This window comes from Cupressus sempervirens, chromosome 9, assembly GCF_028749045.1.
Source record: "Cupressus sempervirens isolate cs-2001-9-10 chromosome 9, ASM2874904v1, whole genome shotgun sequence".
Lineage (NCBI taxonomy): Eukaryota > Viridiplantae > Streptophyta > Pinopsida > Cupressales > Cupressaceae > Cupressus > Cupressus sempervirens.
The window spans coordinates 301,718,679-301,737,720 of NC_143126.1; the positions used below are offsets into that span (position 1 = coordinate 301,718,679).

The 19,042-nt window shown below is 33.7% G+C and overlaps 1 protein-coding gene across 1 annotated transcript in view; it reads right to left on the reverse strand.

Annotated features, from left to right (window-relative positions):
• Window positions 1-3,659: 3,659 nt before the first annotated feature.
• Window positions 3,660-19,042, reverse strand: part of LOC149538602 (zinc ion binding protein) — a 47,350-nt gene continuing 31,967 nt past the window's right edge. Inside the window, exons 5-7 of the mRNA XM_089799914.1 lie at window positions 4,589-5,276; window positions 4,293-4,418; window positions 3,660-4,051 (exon numbers count right to left, since the gene is read on the reverse strand). Of these exons, the coding sequence (XP_089656040.1) occupies window positions 3,998-4,051; window positions 4,293-4,418; window positions 4,589-5,276 (868 nt within the window). The 3' untranslated portion in view covers window positions 3,660-3,997. The remainder of the gene's footprint in view (window positions 4,052-4,292; window positions 4,419-4,588; window positions 5,277-19,042) is intronic.

The following is a 19,042-nucleotide window of genomic DNA, read 5'->3' on the forward strand; positions in this document are numbered from 1 at the left end:
CATATAAACATCCTATTTGTAAAGGGAGTCGCCTTCATCTAATCCTAGGAACTTCCCTTTTCTCGTTAATACAGGATCCCTTATCGGACATATAGTAAGCATGAGGAAAAAAGAAAAATATGTAAACACAAGATACAGTTTTGAGATCTCTTCTTAAAAGATTGTCAAATGGGTTGAGCTCAAGCGGTAAGTCATTGGACCTATTGGTTTCCAAAACCACAGATTGGAAATCCAAGAGTCTAACACTTCTCCACTAGGATTCCGCAATCAATTGTGGCCAACGAACAAGAATCACCTTGATTCCCCTGCACTTTAGGCTTCGCTACACCCAGGCGGGTAGACCTTCACCTCAAACGTTGACTGCTTGGTTTAAGGCTTTTCTGTAGCAAATTTAAACTTTGCGAGTTCTCTGGTTGGCAAGGTCCTCAAACTCAATCAAAATGAAACTGAATACTGAGTGTTTGAATTGAATGAATTGTATAGGATTTTAACAATGGATTTGAGGTTTGTAAGAAGTTATAGATTTTCTAACTTCAAATATAAATTCAATACTTCAACGATAAAAGGAAGTAGCGATGGGACATGAACCCCATTTTATTGGATCGAAATAAGGTTGCCGTTGTGGATCAACGCCCAGGCAAGATCGTTGTGCGAGCAATGATTGGTTTTTAGCTTATTTGAGCAACATAGTCAACCACAAAGAAGATTATAATGTACAACTTTATAATGTTTTATGCACATAAACTATAAACAGTTTAATAATCAAGAGGTGACAGATCAAATATATATATATATACACGCAATTCTAAACTAGTGCAGATTGTGCTTTAACTCCTAAGATCGAGGAGACAGACTGGACATAGATTTGGAAATAATTAAATATTTCACAATATCTATGATGATTGAGTTTAAAATGTCATAGATGACCTTGTCCACTTATCCAACATAAATTGTTTACAAAATTAAAAAAATGATTATAAAGAACGAATCAACTGCAGTTGAAATCTCCATGCCTTCAATATAAACAAAAAGCATAAACGGCTTTTATTTATTCATTGAAATATAATACATAAATTCTTTTACAAAGTCATATTTAAGATCCTTATTCCTCCTTACAAGTGAATAGATCTCTTTTCCTCTTATTGAATGTCGAATGTGTCTTCTTTTTATATGTTCTAATTCTCTTGGGCATCCGCCATTTATATATATACTAAGAGGTACAAGACTCTCCTCATAACAACATATCCCCTTATAATTATTAACTAATCAATAATCTCCTTATACAATTCCTTAAAATACTAAATTCCTATGCTAGCAGAGCATTAACGAATAGGGACATCTGGGTACGCTTGTGTCCATTCCTTCGAACTCCTCCAAAGAGGCCATATCTGCACAAGGATTTACTGGAGCATCCTTGCTGAGCATACAAAGATTATCCTTCATCGTCTATTTCCATCGTTCCCCCTTCTCATATGTTTTTATAGAACTCCTAACGACTCTGTTTGTCGTTCAACAAGGATGATCTCTTCATCATGCTCTTGTATGCATAGTCTAGCGTGAGATTCTTCAAGTGGGGATCACACCATATATCCTTCCTATTCAAACCTTCATTCATGAAATGCGTGTTGTGTTCGGGCTTCCACAACTGGACTCCAACATCGCTGCTCAATATCGTTTATTTGTCATCATTGCCTTCTTCAAAGTGGCATGAATGTTAAATCCATCAATGTCTTCCATTTTGCAATAGTTGCCATGTATATGGTATTGCTAAAATGCGTATAAAGATCCTCTAAACGTACATATTCAGCAAGCATGCTTTCCATGAGATGACGCTCTATGTGGTACTCTAATTTGGAGTCACGACTTAGAGAGTTTTGAATACATTACAATCAAATTCATTTGATTCTCGTATTGCACCCCTTGAAATGACGTCTCTTCAAAATTGACTACAACCTGAGACTTTGTTGTCTTTGTCTACAGCCTTTGGTAGCAGATAGATTTATGTTATCCTCTAAATGGTTCTCATCCCTCGTATCTCTAGAACTGACAACATCTCCAGGCTCGTATGTCAAAAACATATTATTCCCAAAAATAAATTGCTCCCGATATCATGTGAATCTCCTCAATCTATTCGATTTGAATATTTGGTTAACAAATAAATTGATATATACAACGTCTTCATTTCTTTGGGACATCTATGGTTATACGCTTCCAGAAATTCACAACGCAGCAGACTTACACATATACATGGTATCACAAGTACTGCCGTTCATATGTTTTATTCTGACTGTAGCATTATTATGACAGTAACTATCCTTGTATATGGTTGTGCCATTGTTTGTTTCTGGAGTATTAGAACCATTCAGGTAATTCACCGCTGATAATATCCATCGTTTTTTTTAAAAGAACATTGCCTCTGTCTAAGATTGCAAAGTATCATGCTTTCATGCTGATGTGGATGTTGACTCTTCCTTCAAGTACTTTGAAAATTAAAAGCTCTTGCTCTTTGTTTTTGACCGGTCATCTCTTCTTTGGTCTGTGTTGCTGTCATTAAACTTTGTTACCTATCAGCCCATTCTGTATACATCACATGTCCAAACTATTTGATTGCTGCTGGAGTCTATGACACATAAATTGCTTATTCATTCATTTGTATTACATATTGTGGTTTGGTAATACTTGGTCTAAAACCACAATATCTTCATAACTGATTGAACACTTAATAACTTTGAATGTCTTTGTATTGTAAGATTGGTATCCATTTCTTCTATATACAATTTGCTACATATACTAATGTTTCATTTATATTTATACATGCTTCCTCTTATGTGAGGTCAACATCTCCCTCGCTTTCTAGCTATTGTATAGTTGCTTTAAATGTATTTCATCATACGTAGCATAATTGCACACAACCATATCCTACTGCATACACTTGAACTCCTCAAATTTTGAATCTTTGATTTGATACCAATGCTTATATTTCCATCGTGAATCTCCAACATTATTTCAAGAATGGAGATCCTAAATTTTGCAAAATTTTGGACTCCATCAGGACCTTTCATGGGGGGCAACAGTTTTAAGTATCCGGAGCAATGATTAAGTTTTGAAACCAGGTGGAATTTTGCATCCAAATCATTTTGAGACATAACCAAACAAATCAAACTCAAAGCAAAGTTCCAACTACTCTTGAAATTTTGATCAAGGATACTGGATGAGCGAATGGTTTGACTTCAGAGGTAAATGCAAAGACTTGTGCAGTAAGGTCAGGGGAATTAAGTACTTCTCAATGGGAGAGACACTTAGGTTGTCTCATCTAAGCCAAAGCTTATCCATCAAAGGGACCTACACATAAAATCAAACAGAAAGCTCAACAATCAAAGGCTGTGACAACTGTCTGTTGGGCAAGATCAATTTTCAATTATAGCTCAACAGTCAAATTACCCAACCCAAATCAAATGTTGCTCATGGTCAAAGAGATTTTGTTTGGAAAATCTCCACTCCTCATTAAGTATTGTCTGAATGACAAGCACTAAACACTATGATGAACAGTGTACATTTGACATTTCATCAAACAGATTTTAAGCCATCTGTATGTCTAAACATGAAGGAGCATACAAGAAACAATACAACATTCAGATTCTTACAATTGTTGCAATAAATTAATAATGAAAGCTTCAATGAATTGAGAACTGAATAACAGATACACAATTGTGCCTCTAGTCAATGTGATTTTTAGTGGACTTGGGACTATTTAAAAAAGCTGACAAATAAATCTTCTTTCCAACACAACAAAAATGAAACCTGTACAAATCCTTCGATGGAAATCTCCAATGAACTTCTATATTTAAAAACACTATAATTCAGGTAAATACTGCTTGCCAGAGCCATCAGATAAGAAAGAGAGGGACATCAAAAAGTTAGATAAGTTGCCGGTATGGTGACAGATTAATTTGAAAAATCAGAAGAAACTTCCAGCGAGCATCTCTCCACATTCTACCTAGGCCAACCGCACAACTTTTTTATCCATGACAAACATAGAACTGGATAGAACCTGCAATGTTTGGTAGCACAATGGGAGAAAAATTCAGTACATCGTGGTTTGAAGTGGACTTCCAACGAGGGAGATCCTCAGAATAATACAAAAATTATTACACTCGAAAACTCTCAGATTCAAGAATACTGCCACCAAATCAACTGGAGTAAGTAAAAAGTGGACCAATGTTCAATGGCAACCAATTTATGAAGCAAGGTCAACATGAAAAAGACAACAATTTAAGATATACCAAACTTACCTTCTTCATAAACTTGTCCTTTACACAGTCTTCATCTGCACAGACTCCGGCTGACTCAAGAGCCTTCATAGCAAGAGGAACAACTTCCTTTTGCAATTTCTTAATTCTTAAGCTTCCATCAGGACTCTGCATTACCATTATTAAGCAAATAAGTAACCTTAGAGCACGCAGGGATCACATCCAGCATTGTGAGCCTCAGAATATTTTCAGAATCATGACTGGAAATCCATGTTGAAAAATCAACTTGTATTTCTTGAGGAAATATATGTTTTTACTTTATTTTAAGGAACACTTACCGACTTCAATACTGACTTAATAATTTTTTTCCATTTCACTGGTAAGTTAGAAGGTTCTTTAGCACTTCCATTTGTATTGGCCCCAGTGTCATCAATTCTGTCATCTCGTTTACCTTTGTCCAGTACTTCACATTCATTGCCAGGAGTTGCCTGAACAAATTCAGGATGAGTCTGCTTGATTTTATTTCGCAACTTCTCTTTACCTTCCTTCTTTAAATTGACTCTAGATAAACCTTTTGCATTTGAACTGTCCTCTATGGTATCTAATAAATGAGGATCTTGCTGCCTTATCAGATCTTTCTTAATTTCAACATTCAAAGTATCCAATAATCTGGATTTTTCCTCTTTCCTCTTCCTCTTCTTGGAATGTTCATCTTCTCCCTTTGAGTCTTTAATTAAACCAGGTGCAACATCTTGCTTGTTATCATGTCGTTCATCCAGGGAGTCCTGTGTTTCCACTCCTCTAACGTTATCATGTTTCTCTTCCCTTTGCATGTCCTCAATGTTTGATTGTTCTTGTGAATGAAGGTTGCCTGCCAGTTTATCATCAGAAATGTTTCCATTTAAAGACGGTTTGCTAGTTTGATTTAATTTGTTAGCTTGAAATGCTCTGGCTTTTGATTTGTGTTTCTTTCCCTCAGAATGTGATAGTAGAGTTTCCCTGCTTGTAGCTTTAACATTGCAAACACTGCAGACAACCAAAATCATAAAGATGTAAACCAAAAAATGACAACAATATCTTATATTCAACAGTGAATAATACACTAAAAGTAAATCTAACTCTTCAGATTCTAATTGACCTTCTCTACTGCTTTTTGTAGCATCTCTAGTTTGCATTGGAATATCTAGTAGTGTAAATTCCACCTTCAGATCAACAATGAGCATGGAACAAGGAATATTAAAATCCTTTTGGTGAACAGTAAACTCAAATATAAAAATATATGTTGTCACTATTCACACACATCAAAATTTTCAAACAAAACAAATGTTTATAATTGTAGCCCAGGAATTAGATAAATAGCCCTTTCATATCAAAATCAGGAATAAATGTAATGCTAATAGGTCAGAATAGCAGCCACTCCTGCCAGACTGACTCAAAGCCAGTGAGGTCAAAGGGCATGATCAACCAAATATATGCAACTGTCTAGTCTTCTAAGTGGTCTCTATCAAGCCAGAGAATCGGAATGTGAAAATGGAAATGCAAACCTGAGATCTATTTTTTTTAAAGAGATGTTATTTACATATTTATCAACAAAGAGCAACTACTCAGTTCATTCCCTAGATGACTGTCTAGTCCATCTTCAGATAGCTGTTTAGGTTATACAAGAGAATAAAATGTTCTTGAACTATAGTCTATAACCAAGGAATATATATATATATATATACCCTTGATCCATAGGTGTTATAACAAGACCAAGCATGTCTCCTGTTTTTTCTAATTTCTCTTATAAGCACTTTTGTTAGGATATCAGCTAGTTACTTTGTAGTTGGACAATATATCAATTTGACACTACTGTTTTTCACATAATGCCAAACCAAAGGGAATTTGATGTTGATCTGCTTGGTTCAATTGTGAAATACTTGATTTCTTACCATTTTGATTGCTGAAGTATTATCAACCATGAGTGATATTGATGAAACCTCAGTCTTTTTAAGCCACAATATTTTTCTACCTGCCTCTAATGCTGCCACATGTTCTACTTATAGAAAAGAAAATATTAGCACTAACTGTTTCTTTGAATTCCAACTGATGACTGTTGATCCAAAATTTATCAAGACAGCTGAAGTAGAAGTCCCATCTTCAAAATAAACAGTACAGTCTGAATCTGAATATCCACCTAGTTTGAGATTTGCTGCCATATATTTAAGCCCAGAATTCCAAGTTCCTTTCAGACATTGAATAACCTTCTGTACTGCTACCTAGTGACTTTCTCTCAATTTTTGCATGAACCTAGAGAGAACACCAAAATCAATCTGGTTGTGGTTGCATAAATCAAACTGTTAATGAGTTGTCTATACTTAGTTCCATCTTCAAACTCTGCAAAACCATTTAACTCTAAAATTTCTTTTATAGGTATGCTACGTGGTTTATATTATATGATTCCAAATTCGCTCAGAATTTCACCTATATAGTTTACATATTCTATGAAAATATACATGGAGTTTTGAACCACTCCATTCCCCAAATAGTATTGAAAATAACCAAAATCTATCTTTTTGAAACCTTTCATCAATTCTGCTTTGACTTTTGCAATGTAACACATTATTAAGTAGATCACCTAATCATACTGTTATACAACTACGTATAGAAGTGGTTTATCAATGGACTTGACAAGAATAGTTGCATCCTCAAATTCAAAAAGCTGTAAGTCTGTGCTCAAGAGATGCTCTTGCAAATAATGTAATAAGATGGTCCACAAATAACAACTAAGCTAGGTGTGACAAGATGGACTCCATTCTTCTCCTAGTCAAGTTCTTCAGATGCCACTGAAATCCCAATGTCTACGCTTTTAGACAAAATGGCTCCCATTTGCTTCTACTCCTCTAAGTTGATGAATTGATCCTTAGAGCATACATCGTGGATCATTAGTAGGGTCAAATCTACTTTGCACAAGAAGTTTTCTATAACTCAAGCCTTTGCACTACTTAACTGGAACATATACACTCAATCTGCTTTCAAAATCACACAACCCAATTATAATCTTCATTTACTACCATGGTTCTACACGGCTGACTTTGAGCATATGGCAACTACTTTTCTATCTATAGTTGAACTTGAGGCAAAGTGTTCTGCGTCACTAGATAATACCACTTTGTATCAACTGATAAAAAGTCCCATCTATCCAACTCGCGGTTGCACTAATCTTTCCTTTGTTGTTTTTTAATCCACATTTCAAATCACACTCGGTGATCCATCACCAAGAAGAGTATAATGAGGTGAAAAAAGAGGAGATTAAAGAGAAAATTGACAACACAAAATATATATATATATATAACATATAAGTTAACAAGAAAATAAAATAACTTGTTAATTTGAATTTATAAGTTTAAAGAAATATACAATTATCTCTCTCCCTCTGTCCCCTGCCCCCCCCTCCCCCCCAACCTTTGTGTGTGTGTGTGTGTGTGTGTGTGTGAGAGAGAGAGAGAGAGGCATGGAATCAGTAATATTCTTATACAAATACATATGATTGATATACATACATAAATTCATTTATTTATGTCTAGATATATTGTGCTATGTAATTACAATTACGTGAGTTATTCTTTTATAGATTCTAGTGTATAATTCATATATTTATACATTCAAGTTAAAAAAAACAGATGAGTACTATCATCTACGTATGAAAGGAGAGAATAGAAAAAGAAATTGAAAAAATCAGAATAAAAGAAAGAGCAAATAAACTTGATGACAAACAATATTACTTTGCATACAGATATTAAAGTATTTTACTATATACATATTAATATAAAAAAAATCTGATAAATTGATGCAGATTAGATCTCTGTCCTCTGCAAAAAAATCTCCAAAATGCTGCTCAGTGCTTGTGCAAGACCCTCACAGCACACTCTGCTGCTAAAAACCAAAAAGCTAAACATCCTAATCAAAACAAAATATAGAAAAGAATCTTAGTTACCGATTCGGGATACGAATCTGATTTGGGCACGTGATTCGGATCCGTGGATTCACGATCTTTTTTTCCCAATTAGGATTCTTGAATATATATAGTTAGTTAGTTAGTTAGTTAGTTAGTTAGTTTTAGAATTATGTATATTTCTCTCTGTTTTTAGTATATATAATGCATAAAAGGGTCATTTTAGGATAAGAAAGCAAAACATATATTTTAAGAAAGTCATATTAAATATCTTAGACCCACTTAAAACTGTGGGTCCTTGAGGATTCACACTGGATCCAGACAAATGCACTGTGTAAAACAAGGATCCTGCCCGGATCTGCACGAATCCGGATCTGGATCGGACCCAAATCCGGCTCTGGCCTCTAGGGCACAAATCCGATAACTAAGAAAAGAATTCATTGGTATTATATCTTCTGAATGCATAAAGAAACTCTGCTGATACAACAGCAACTCAAAAGGAGAAATCTTTGACATTAAAATAAACCAAATTCTTGGGGTTCCTCAGGCCCAACCAACCTCTAATTTCCACCCCAATTGTTTATACATGCATTTGCAGCCAAGGGATGTACAAATTCTGCCATAAGGCTTGTACTTGCACCCAATGCTAGTGTATTTTCTGAAACTACAAGGTAAAGCACCCAATGAACACACATTTTCCGCCCTACCTTTGAAGGCACCCAACATATGGTAAATTCCCAAAAATAATAAGAAGTTTGAGCCCAATATGTCTTCTGCCCGATATCAATTTGCCTTCAAATTAGATCAAATGACTTGAAAATGTCAGCCATGGTGATGAAACTGATCACAGAATACAAAGGAAACCAGGTAAAAGATAGGGGTGTGAATTTGTATGTCTGTGAGAGTATGAAGTTTTAGAGTTTAGAAGGCCTTATAGAATCAAACACTTTTGGATTTAAGTTTCAAACTCCAAATTTAATAGCAACAGAAAATTGTGTAAGATATTTTAGGGAAATCCATAGATGTTAAAAGGATTGTGAATGCATTTTCAAAGAGATTCAAATTTGATAGGGGGTATGATTTGATTAATTTGACTTGGAATTATCATTCAGCCCAGAAGCAAGTATGTATAATCAGGTTTTGAATTCAAGAAATATTAATAACATCTATCTAATGAGAGCGTTGTCATCAAGGGCTTTGATTTCTTAGCACTAATTTCCATGTGGAATAAAATATAAATCTCAAATGCTTAACAACATGACATTGTGAAATGGTGACTGTGTTAGTTTTATAGGATCTTTGATAGAAAGAATATCAGATTATATCAGACTTTATTTACTTCTTATTATTTGTGTGTGGCAGGAGTGTACCTTTAGAATGCTCCAATGTGCTTTGTCTAGAATACTGAATGCTAAAAAGAATGTATTTGATAATCTGCAATACTACTCTGTCGATACTGGAACTGCAAGCATGTTATGTATTAATATTGCCTTCTCCACCGATCAGAGCAAATACTTATATAAGGTGAAGGGTCATGTCCCCGTAGGGGCATGACTCTAGATGGTCAAAGGCCATGTAGGATCATGACCCTACGTGGTCACAACCATTAGTTAATATAAACAACCGGCATTAATCACGCCCAATAAAACATGTTCAATAACAATACTTAATATGTGTATCGATGGCAATATAGTTGGAGCCCGATCCCTGATCAGAGATGACAATGTTATAATATCAATAATGAAAGTAACCTGATGTGAATCAGCAACAGCAGTAAGAGAGGCCCAATCTGAATCATGTTTGTGTAACTTGTATACATACATATCTGTACATATATACGTATGCATATAATCATATGTGTATGTATATATATATACACCAAAGCATAATAGATTCAAATACTCAGTATACTTTGACTGATGCTAAACTTTCAACACTCCCTCTTTAGCAAGGGAGAAGTAATAAAGAATCCAGATATTAGAATATCTACACATAATACATAATTTGACACTACCACTCTAAGAAATAGAGACTTGTCAAATAACATAAATTATGATCTCTAATTGTCTGAAACAATATCTAGAGTAATCATAATGCATTTGTTATTCATGACTTCCAAAACATTCAAAACAACAATCATAATAACAAGCCTATCATTTGTAAGATCGTCACCTTACAAAGATTACCTTCTGAATGTATATGTCCATGAAAGATCGTCACCTTTCATTACATATCTAAAGCAACAATCACAAAACCATAAACACATATGAATTGAAATTAAATTCAATGTTCAAAATTGCAATTTAATCAAACCAAGTTTTTCTCTGAAGTATACCAACTTCACTTTAGCAAGAGGCTTGGTAAAAATATCAATTGTTTGTTCATTAGTACTGATGTACTCAAGTTTGATGATATCTCGATCTACCATATCTCTGATGTAGTGATAGGGAATTTCAACATGCTTGGACCGATTGTGAAAAACTAGATTAGCTGAAAGTTTAATACAAGTCTAGTTATCACAATGAATGATAGTAGACTTCAACGGTTCTTTAAATAGATCAAATAAAAGATTTTGTAGCCATACAGCTTCTCTGGCTCCTATGGAAGAGGCTATGTATTCTACTTCAGTAGAGCTCAATGCAACTAAGGACTATTTCTTGTTGAACCAGGAAATCATCCTAGATCCAAGACTGAAGCAACATCCTGAAGTACTCTTACGCTTAGTAGAGCTGCTTGCCCAATTTGAATCTAAAAAACCATGAAGATTTATCTCAACTTGATCATGTCTGATTCACATGCCAATAGTTCCTCTTAGATATCTTAGAATATGTTTAGCTGTCATCAGGAGAATCTTCTTCGAAGTAACCATGAACTGACTCAAGGTGTTAGTAGCACAACATATGTCACGACAAGTATTCACTAAATACATCAATGAACCAATGATCTGTTTATAGAGAGTAGGATCAGCAGGTTCAGATTTATCCATGTCATCCTTCAATTTATGTAGATTAAGTTCCATAGGAGTAGAAGCTGGTCTGTAGTCCATCATTCCAAACTTTGTTAGAATATCAATAGTATATTTTTCGTAGTTTAGAAAGATGCAATTTTCCTTTTGCCAAACTTCCAGTCCTAGGAAGTAGTGGAGAAAACCTAAGTCTTTCATGTCAAATTCAGCTGCCAATTCTTGTTTGCATTTGCTTATTGGATGTTCTTCACCTGTAATTAATAAGTCATCAACATATAGCACAAGAGTAATCATGTCATCTCCATCTATTTTAAAATATAGATTAGGGTTAGCTTCATTCTTAGAATACCCTAGCTTTGTAAGATAACTATCTATTCTTTCATACCACACTCTGGGAGCTTGTTTGAGCCCATATAGTGCTTTCTTTAACTTACATACATGAGTATTCTTGTTGTGAGTAATAAACCCTTATGATTGCTCAATGTACACTTCTTCAATTTCACCATTTAGAAAAGTTGTCTTAACATCCATTTGATGGACTTTCCATTCTTTAGATGCTGCAATGGCCAAGATGGTTCTGACTAATGTATACTTAGCAAATGGAGCAAAGGTTTCCTCATAATCGATACCTTCCTTCTATGAAAAACCTCGTGCTAAAAATCTTTCCTTGTATTTCTCAATGCTACCGTCAAGTGAATGAATGATTTTGTACAGCCATTTGGAAGAAACTACTGATTTGTTTTTAGGTTTGGGTACAACATCCCATACATCATTTTTTAATATTGAATTGTATTCTTCAATCATAGCTTCTTTCCAAGGTTGACTTGATAAGGCTTCTTTAGTGTTAGAAGGTTATGATTTCATAAGTTTTGTTATTAATGCAACGTAACAAGACTGAGTTCTTGTTTTCTTGCTTTCTTTTAATACTTCATTAGGTTCAACATGATTTTCTTCTATGAATTTTCTAGCCCAAAGTGGTCTCTTTTTATTGTTATTATTTTCAACATCATCCGAAGTAGGTATCATTCTCCCTCTCATTCTCTACCGAATGATCTTCATTTGTTTCGGTGGTAGGTTTTGTGAATGGCTCATCATTATTTTTAGAAAGGTTGAAGGCAATGTCTTCTTCAAATTTAACATCACTACTGATTTCAATTGTTCTCTGACCTGGAATATAGACCCTGTAACCTTTGGAATTTTCACTGTACCCGATGAGAATTCCTTTATTCCGAGATGGTTCTAGCTTTGTTCTCTTTTCTTTAGGAATGTACACATAGACTGGACACCCAAATATCCTTAGGCGACTTAGATCTGGTTTGATGCCTATAAATACTTCTTCTAAAATGGTATTTTCCAAGATCGGGTGCGGACATTGATTTTGAATGTAAATTGCAGTGTTAGATGCTTCAACCTAGAACGAAGTATGAAAGTTTTGATCATGCATTATAGCATTGGCTGATTCGACAATTGATCTATTCTTATGTTTTGCAACTCCAATCTATTGAGGATTATAAGGTACAAAAAACTCCCTCTTAATCCCATTAGTAATGCAAAAATCTTTAAAAAATTTAGAGCTCTCCTCCATTATCTTATCTTAAAATTTTAAGTTTCACTCTTGATTGATTTTCTATTAGGGCTTTGAATTCTTTGAATTTTGAGAGTACTTCACTAGATTCCTTTTGTTTCAGGAAATAGAACCAAGTTCTCCTAGAATAATCATCAATAAAGATTACATAATAGAGGCACCCATTTAGAGAGGGTATAGACATAGGACCACATAAGTTCAAGTATTGCTTTTGATTTATGAACACTTTTGGGAAAAGATTTATTGACGTTTTTACCTAGAGCATAGCCTTTGCAAACACCTAAGTGATTTGATTTTAGATTAAGTAACCTTTTGACAATTTTCCCTATAGATGACAATGCTTAGAAATGTAGGTGACCTAATCTCCTATGCCAAATTTCTGTAGACTCTGAGATTTCATGACTTAGTGCAAAATTTTGTTGATTACAAAGTTTATATAAACTCTCATCTCTAACTCCAATAGTGATAGCTTTCTTGATGTTAGCATTTTAAGGCCAAGACAGAACTTTGTCTTCTTGAAAAGCAATTTTGTATCCTTAATCAGAAAGGCCAGATATAGAGACTAGATTTCTTTGAATTCCAGGTAAATATAAAACATTGTTAAGTTGAAGAGTAATGCCTGAATTTAGATGAATGGAACAAGACCCAATACCTTTGATTGGATGAGTGGAGTTATCCCCGATGGTTACCTCTTTTGAGTTGTATTCAGAGAAGTTTTTAAATTTGTCTCTAAAACCTGTTATATGTCGAAATGCTCCACTGTCTATGATCCAAGTATTTTTGTTTGAATTTAACTCACTGGAGAGTGCTAGATAAAATGCATGATTTTCTTCTACTTCCTCCTTTTCTTCTTTTATTTCTGCTAGAGCAACTTGAATTCTTTTTCGTTCAAGACAAACATTATGAGAGTGACCAATTTTGTTGCATTTAAAACATCTCACTTTTGACCAATCTCTTTTCTTATAAGGTTTGTTGGATTCTATCCTATTTCGATTGAATTTTCCTTTCCTATTGGAGCTTACTTGAAGTGCATGAATGTCTCCCTCTTGATTTAAGTTTATCCCCCTTGACACTAATCTTGATTCCTCTTGAGTGCATTCATTCTTGAGTAATTCAAATTTAGGAAGCTCAAGTCGAGAGCTTAGTCTTTGAATAAAAGTTTCCCAAAATAGAGGAAGTCCCCTTGGGGCAATCATGGTAAGTTCTTTATCATCAACTTGACTTTGAATTGTGGCAAGTTGATCTTTTAGTTCAAAGATTCTTAGAACAATAGGAAGTGATAGTTTCCCCACTGTTCATTTTTATGTATAATAAATCCTACTTTAAGGTCAACAACCTGGAAGTATTATTGATTTCAAAGGTGTTCTTGATAGTGGAGAACATTTCAAATGTTGTAGAAAGGCTAGAAATAGACAGGAGAATATGAACCTTAATGGAGTCTATAATTATTTTCATGGCTTTATTGTTGTGCCTTTTCCACGTTGTTTTGTCTAGATCATTTTCCGGAATAGTTTTATTTGATTCTACATACTCTTCTAGTTCCTTTTCTCTTAGTATTATCATGACACGAATTTTCCATGAAGAAAAATTTGATGCCCCCTCCAATCTATCCTCAAACCTCACATGGTTAACGATTTTGATTTTCAAAGAAAAATTCAAAATTCAAAATGTTAAACTCTGAAATTATATATATATGAGTTCTAAATAAAATTTCTTATCAAAATGGCTCTAATACCATGTTAGTTTTATAAGATCTCTAATAGAAAGAGTATCAGATTATATCAGACTTTACTTACTTCTTATTGTTTGTGAGTAGCAAGAGTGTACCTTCAGAATGCTCCAATGTGCTTTGTCTAGAATACTGAATGCTGAAAAGAATGTATTTGATAATCTGCAATATTACTCTGTCGATATTGGGACTGCAAGTATGTAATTTATTGATATTGCCTTGTCCACCAATGAGAGCAAATACTTATATAAGGTGAAGGGCATGACTCTACGCGTCACAACCATTAGTTAATATAAACAACCTGTGATTAATCACGCCTGATAAAACATGTTCAATAACAATACTTAATATGTATATCAATGGCAATATAGTTGGAGCTCAATCCCTAATCGGAGATAACAATGTTATAATATCAATAATGAAAGTAACCCAATGTGACTCGACAACAACAATAAGAGAGGCCCGATCTGAATCATGTCTGTGTAACTTGTATACACACACACACACACCAGAGCATAATAGATTCAGATACTCAGTATTACTTTGACTGATGCTAAACTTTCAACAGTCTGAATGTGGAATGCAAGTTTCAAGTTGAAGTTCAAGTGGAGGTGACAAGGAGCTAAATGGTTCACGTGTGAGCATGCTTTTGACATCAAGGGCGACATGAAGAACTAAAGCATTATCAAACCACAAGTTGTTCATCAAGCAAGCAAGGTGCTTCCAAGTTAAAGATGAGTCAAGATGCTCTAATATTCCCCCCTTCCCCCCCCCTCTAGTAATGAAATTCAATATTAAGTCATACTAGAATTGAAATATAAAACAATCAAGAATAGTAAATATATGAAGAAACATAATTAATAATATATATCAGTATAATACATATTAATATTAAAGCATATTAGTGTTAATATAATCAATTATTCAATACAATGAGATGCAGTTAAAAATCAATATTTATAATCTATCAATCAAATAAACAATTCATATTAATCAACATAAGCAATGTAATCAACAATATCATCTATATTTAATCAACTTAATACTAAATCAATAGTACTAGTAATAAACTACTAATATAAGTCAATAAGACACGATTAGTCAATGGTATTATTCAGTTGATAATAATGAGTCTACAAGCTAATTCGACAATAACAAATTGACTTTGTTCATGCTAAAACGTTGGCAATGATGGGGAGAGTATGGTCATGACCCACAACCCTTCCCTCAATGATATATAAATATGGTTTTGGTAATATAGGATTGCATGGAGGTAGGAAAATAGGATCAACAAGTAAGAAAACAGTCATAGCTAAAAGAATTTGATAGCAATTAAAAGAGATGGGATTGGCAACAAAGAAGGCCGCCTACCAATCTTAAAGAGCAGCAACTAAATTAATAGACAGTAACTATATATATATATTACAATAATAGATAAGCTTCTATTATTAGTTAATGGTCATCTATTTGTAATCTATTGTAAATATTAAAATGTTTCTAATATTTAGTTAGTTGTAGTTATCTATTAGCTTTCTTTTAGCTAGAATAGAATATTTCTATTCTTTACGATCGTTTCCTAAGGAAACACCGCTTTATTCTTTTATATATATAGACCTCTCAGTCTCTGTTAATAATAAGAAAATATTTACCAATTACTTCGTAATATGGTATCAAAGCCAATACTCTAAAAATATTTAAAAATAATTATAATTTCTTGGTTAAAATTATCTGCCTTTTATTTTCGAAACTAGGGTTTTCTGCCAAAACATCGCGCCATTTTGTCTATGACTCCTACAATTTTTTCCAGTCTGCAAATTCGTGCCCTTCTATCTGCAACTAACGCAACTGAATCCTCTAAAAACCGAGGGTTATTCTTTATTGTTCATGTGGAGATTCTCGGTGGGTTTTCCAAGAGCTCAACTAGGTTGTCATATGTTTTTTGGTGCCTCGATTTTTGAACCAACGGATCCAAAAAATGACAACATATTCCTTTTGGGTTTTTCGAGCTCTCTTCTGGATAACTCTATTTTTTCTGTGTCTTCTATTTTTTTGCCTTGAAATACGTGCCTTCACATATTTTCACACTTTTTCACTAAAAAATGTGCTATGGCATCTCTAACTAATATTTTGCTCAAGGGAAATCAGAAGTTCAACGGTCGCCATTATGGCACATGGAAACAATGGATGTTAACCATCTTCGAATATCGCGACATCAATAAGGTGGTTCTGGTTCTCAACAGTCATCTTAGTAGAATTCCTCTGCTCCAGCTTCAAAAGGCTCCAAGAAAAAGAACATTCAATGCTACTATTGCCACAAGTATGAGCATCTGAAGGTTGAATGTCGGAAGCACTTAGCTGCCCTATCTAAGCAATCTAGTTTGCAGCCCACAGCAAACAGTGTGGAGCACTTTGAGCAGACAAAATCTTCCTTTTACGCTTTTTGACAGCTTTGTGCTCTGGATAGTTAACCAGTAAGGGGGGGTATTACAATAATAGATAAGCTTCTATAATTAGTTAATGGTTATCTGTTTGTAATCTATTGTAAATATTAGAATGTTTCTAATATTTAGTTAGTTGTAGTTATCTATTAGCATTCTTTAACTTTCTTTTAGCTAGAATAGAATATTTCTATTCTTTACGATCATTTCCTAAGGAAACATCACTTTATTCTTTTGTATATATAGGCCTCTCAGTCTCTGTTAATAATAAGCAAATATTTACCAATTACTTCGTAATATATATATCGCCAGCAATTATTTTAAGACTGCAATCATCATATAATAATATTGATTGACACTTTCATAAGTGATCAAGTATGCCTTAAGATTATGAGGAGCATCGACACTTCTTATTAAGATCTTCGATAACAGAGATATTAACAACAGTCTTCCAGTGAGGAAAAGAATAATCAAATGAGATCATGCATTTAGATGATAACTAATTTAGATAATCACTAAATTAATAATTATATATGAAGCAAAGAATAATATGAATAATATTTTATATTGTACAAAGAATAGAATATATAATAAGATAATAAATGTATAAAAATATATTTATATTAATATTATTAATATTATTGATAAATATATGAGCATACAAGTAATATTCAAAATTATACAATGTAATTATATTTAATCTTGTATACTATTTGACTTAAGAGGGGAAGTCTAGATATTACCAAGAGGAACTTGTATAAATCCAAGCAATGGTCTTCGTCCCAAGATAGGGTAGGGATTAGCGCCCTTAGCACCTTGTGGCAAAGTCCCAAGAAAGACTAAGGGCTTGGATCTATAAACTTTGGGGGAATCCATTGCAAGTTGGCATCTAGGCAACTTGGACAACACCTAATCCTTCTTCCATTAAGCTAGAATAGTAATGGATGATAATATTCCGTACGAATAACTTAAAAAATGAATTGAATGACTATTCCTATCAAGGATCATTACAAACCATACCCTAATTGGAAAATTTGGAAGAAATTAAGGTCCCAACAGGGGACATTACAAGTGGTATCAGAGCATGGTTCTACTTTCCTATAGGGTACAAAATTACGCAAATGAAAATGAATCCTGCATACAAATAATATGAATAAGACGAGAATTATAATATATAGTCATCTATCATATAAATATATATTTATAGTGTTGGAATATAAGTCATATTGTCATAGCCTTTTCCTTAATGCAGCCCTGGGAGTTGATAGTTGGTGTTGTGTAGTGAAAGGAAAAGTAAATCCTCACAAGAAAGGTGAATTTCAAGATGGGTAAGGATATTTATTTCCAATGCCCTGAGAAAAAATCCCGAGATGGGTATGCAAATGCAGTCCCAATGCCTTGAGGAAGCCTATTTTTGTTAAGTGGCCTACAACAAGTAAATCTACGCACTCCTTAGGGTTGAGTTAGGAGAGACGTAAGGAATCAAGGCTTAAATATGATAAATATCTTGAATGTATTATGAAATTATTCATCTAGTTTTTAAATTGAATCGGTTTGGTGGCATAATAATGGCCATATGTTGCCTATACTTTATGTATGCTTGTGTCTTCATGCATTTATTTGTATACTCTGTGTTTTCATGCATTAATGTGCATACTTTGTGTATGCTTTGTGTCTTCATGCATTAGTGTGTATACTTCATATCTTCACATATTCATGCATATGTTTCCAAGTATATACTCTATTTGATTTTGTCTAGAATAATATAATAACTAGAGAGAGGATGAATCGGAGATATACTATCATTTAAATAAAATGTTGCCCAAATTTGAATAGGCCCATTATAATGTGGACTACAGATCATCTCTTCAAATGAGAGAAACTTATTAACACCAACAATTACTATCAATTAATAGGGAGAAACAAGTAATTGCTTGAGGACAAGCAATTTTGAGAGGGTAGGACTGTAACAATCCCCTCAAGTAATGAAATCAAATATTAGGTCATAATAAAATTGAAATATAAAATAAATAAGTGATAAATATTATTAGTAAAATAATCAAGAATGGTAAATTTGTCATGAGCCCTAATTGATGAATGGATAATACAAACACACTACATATATATTATTCAAATATTGT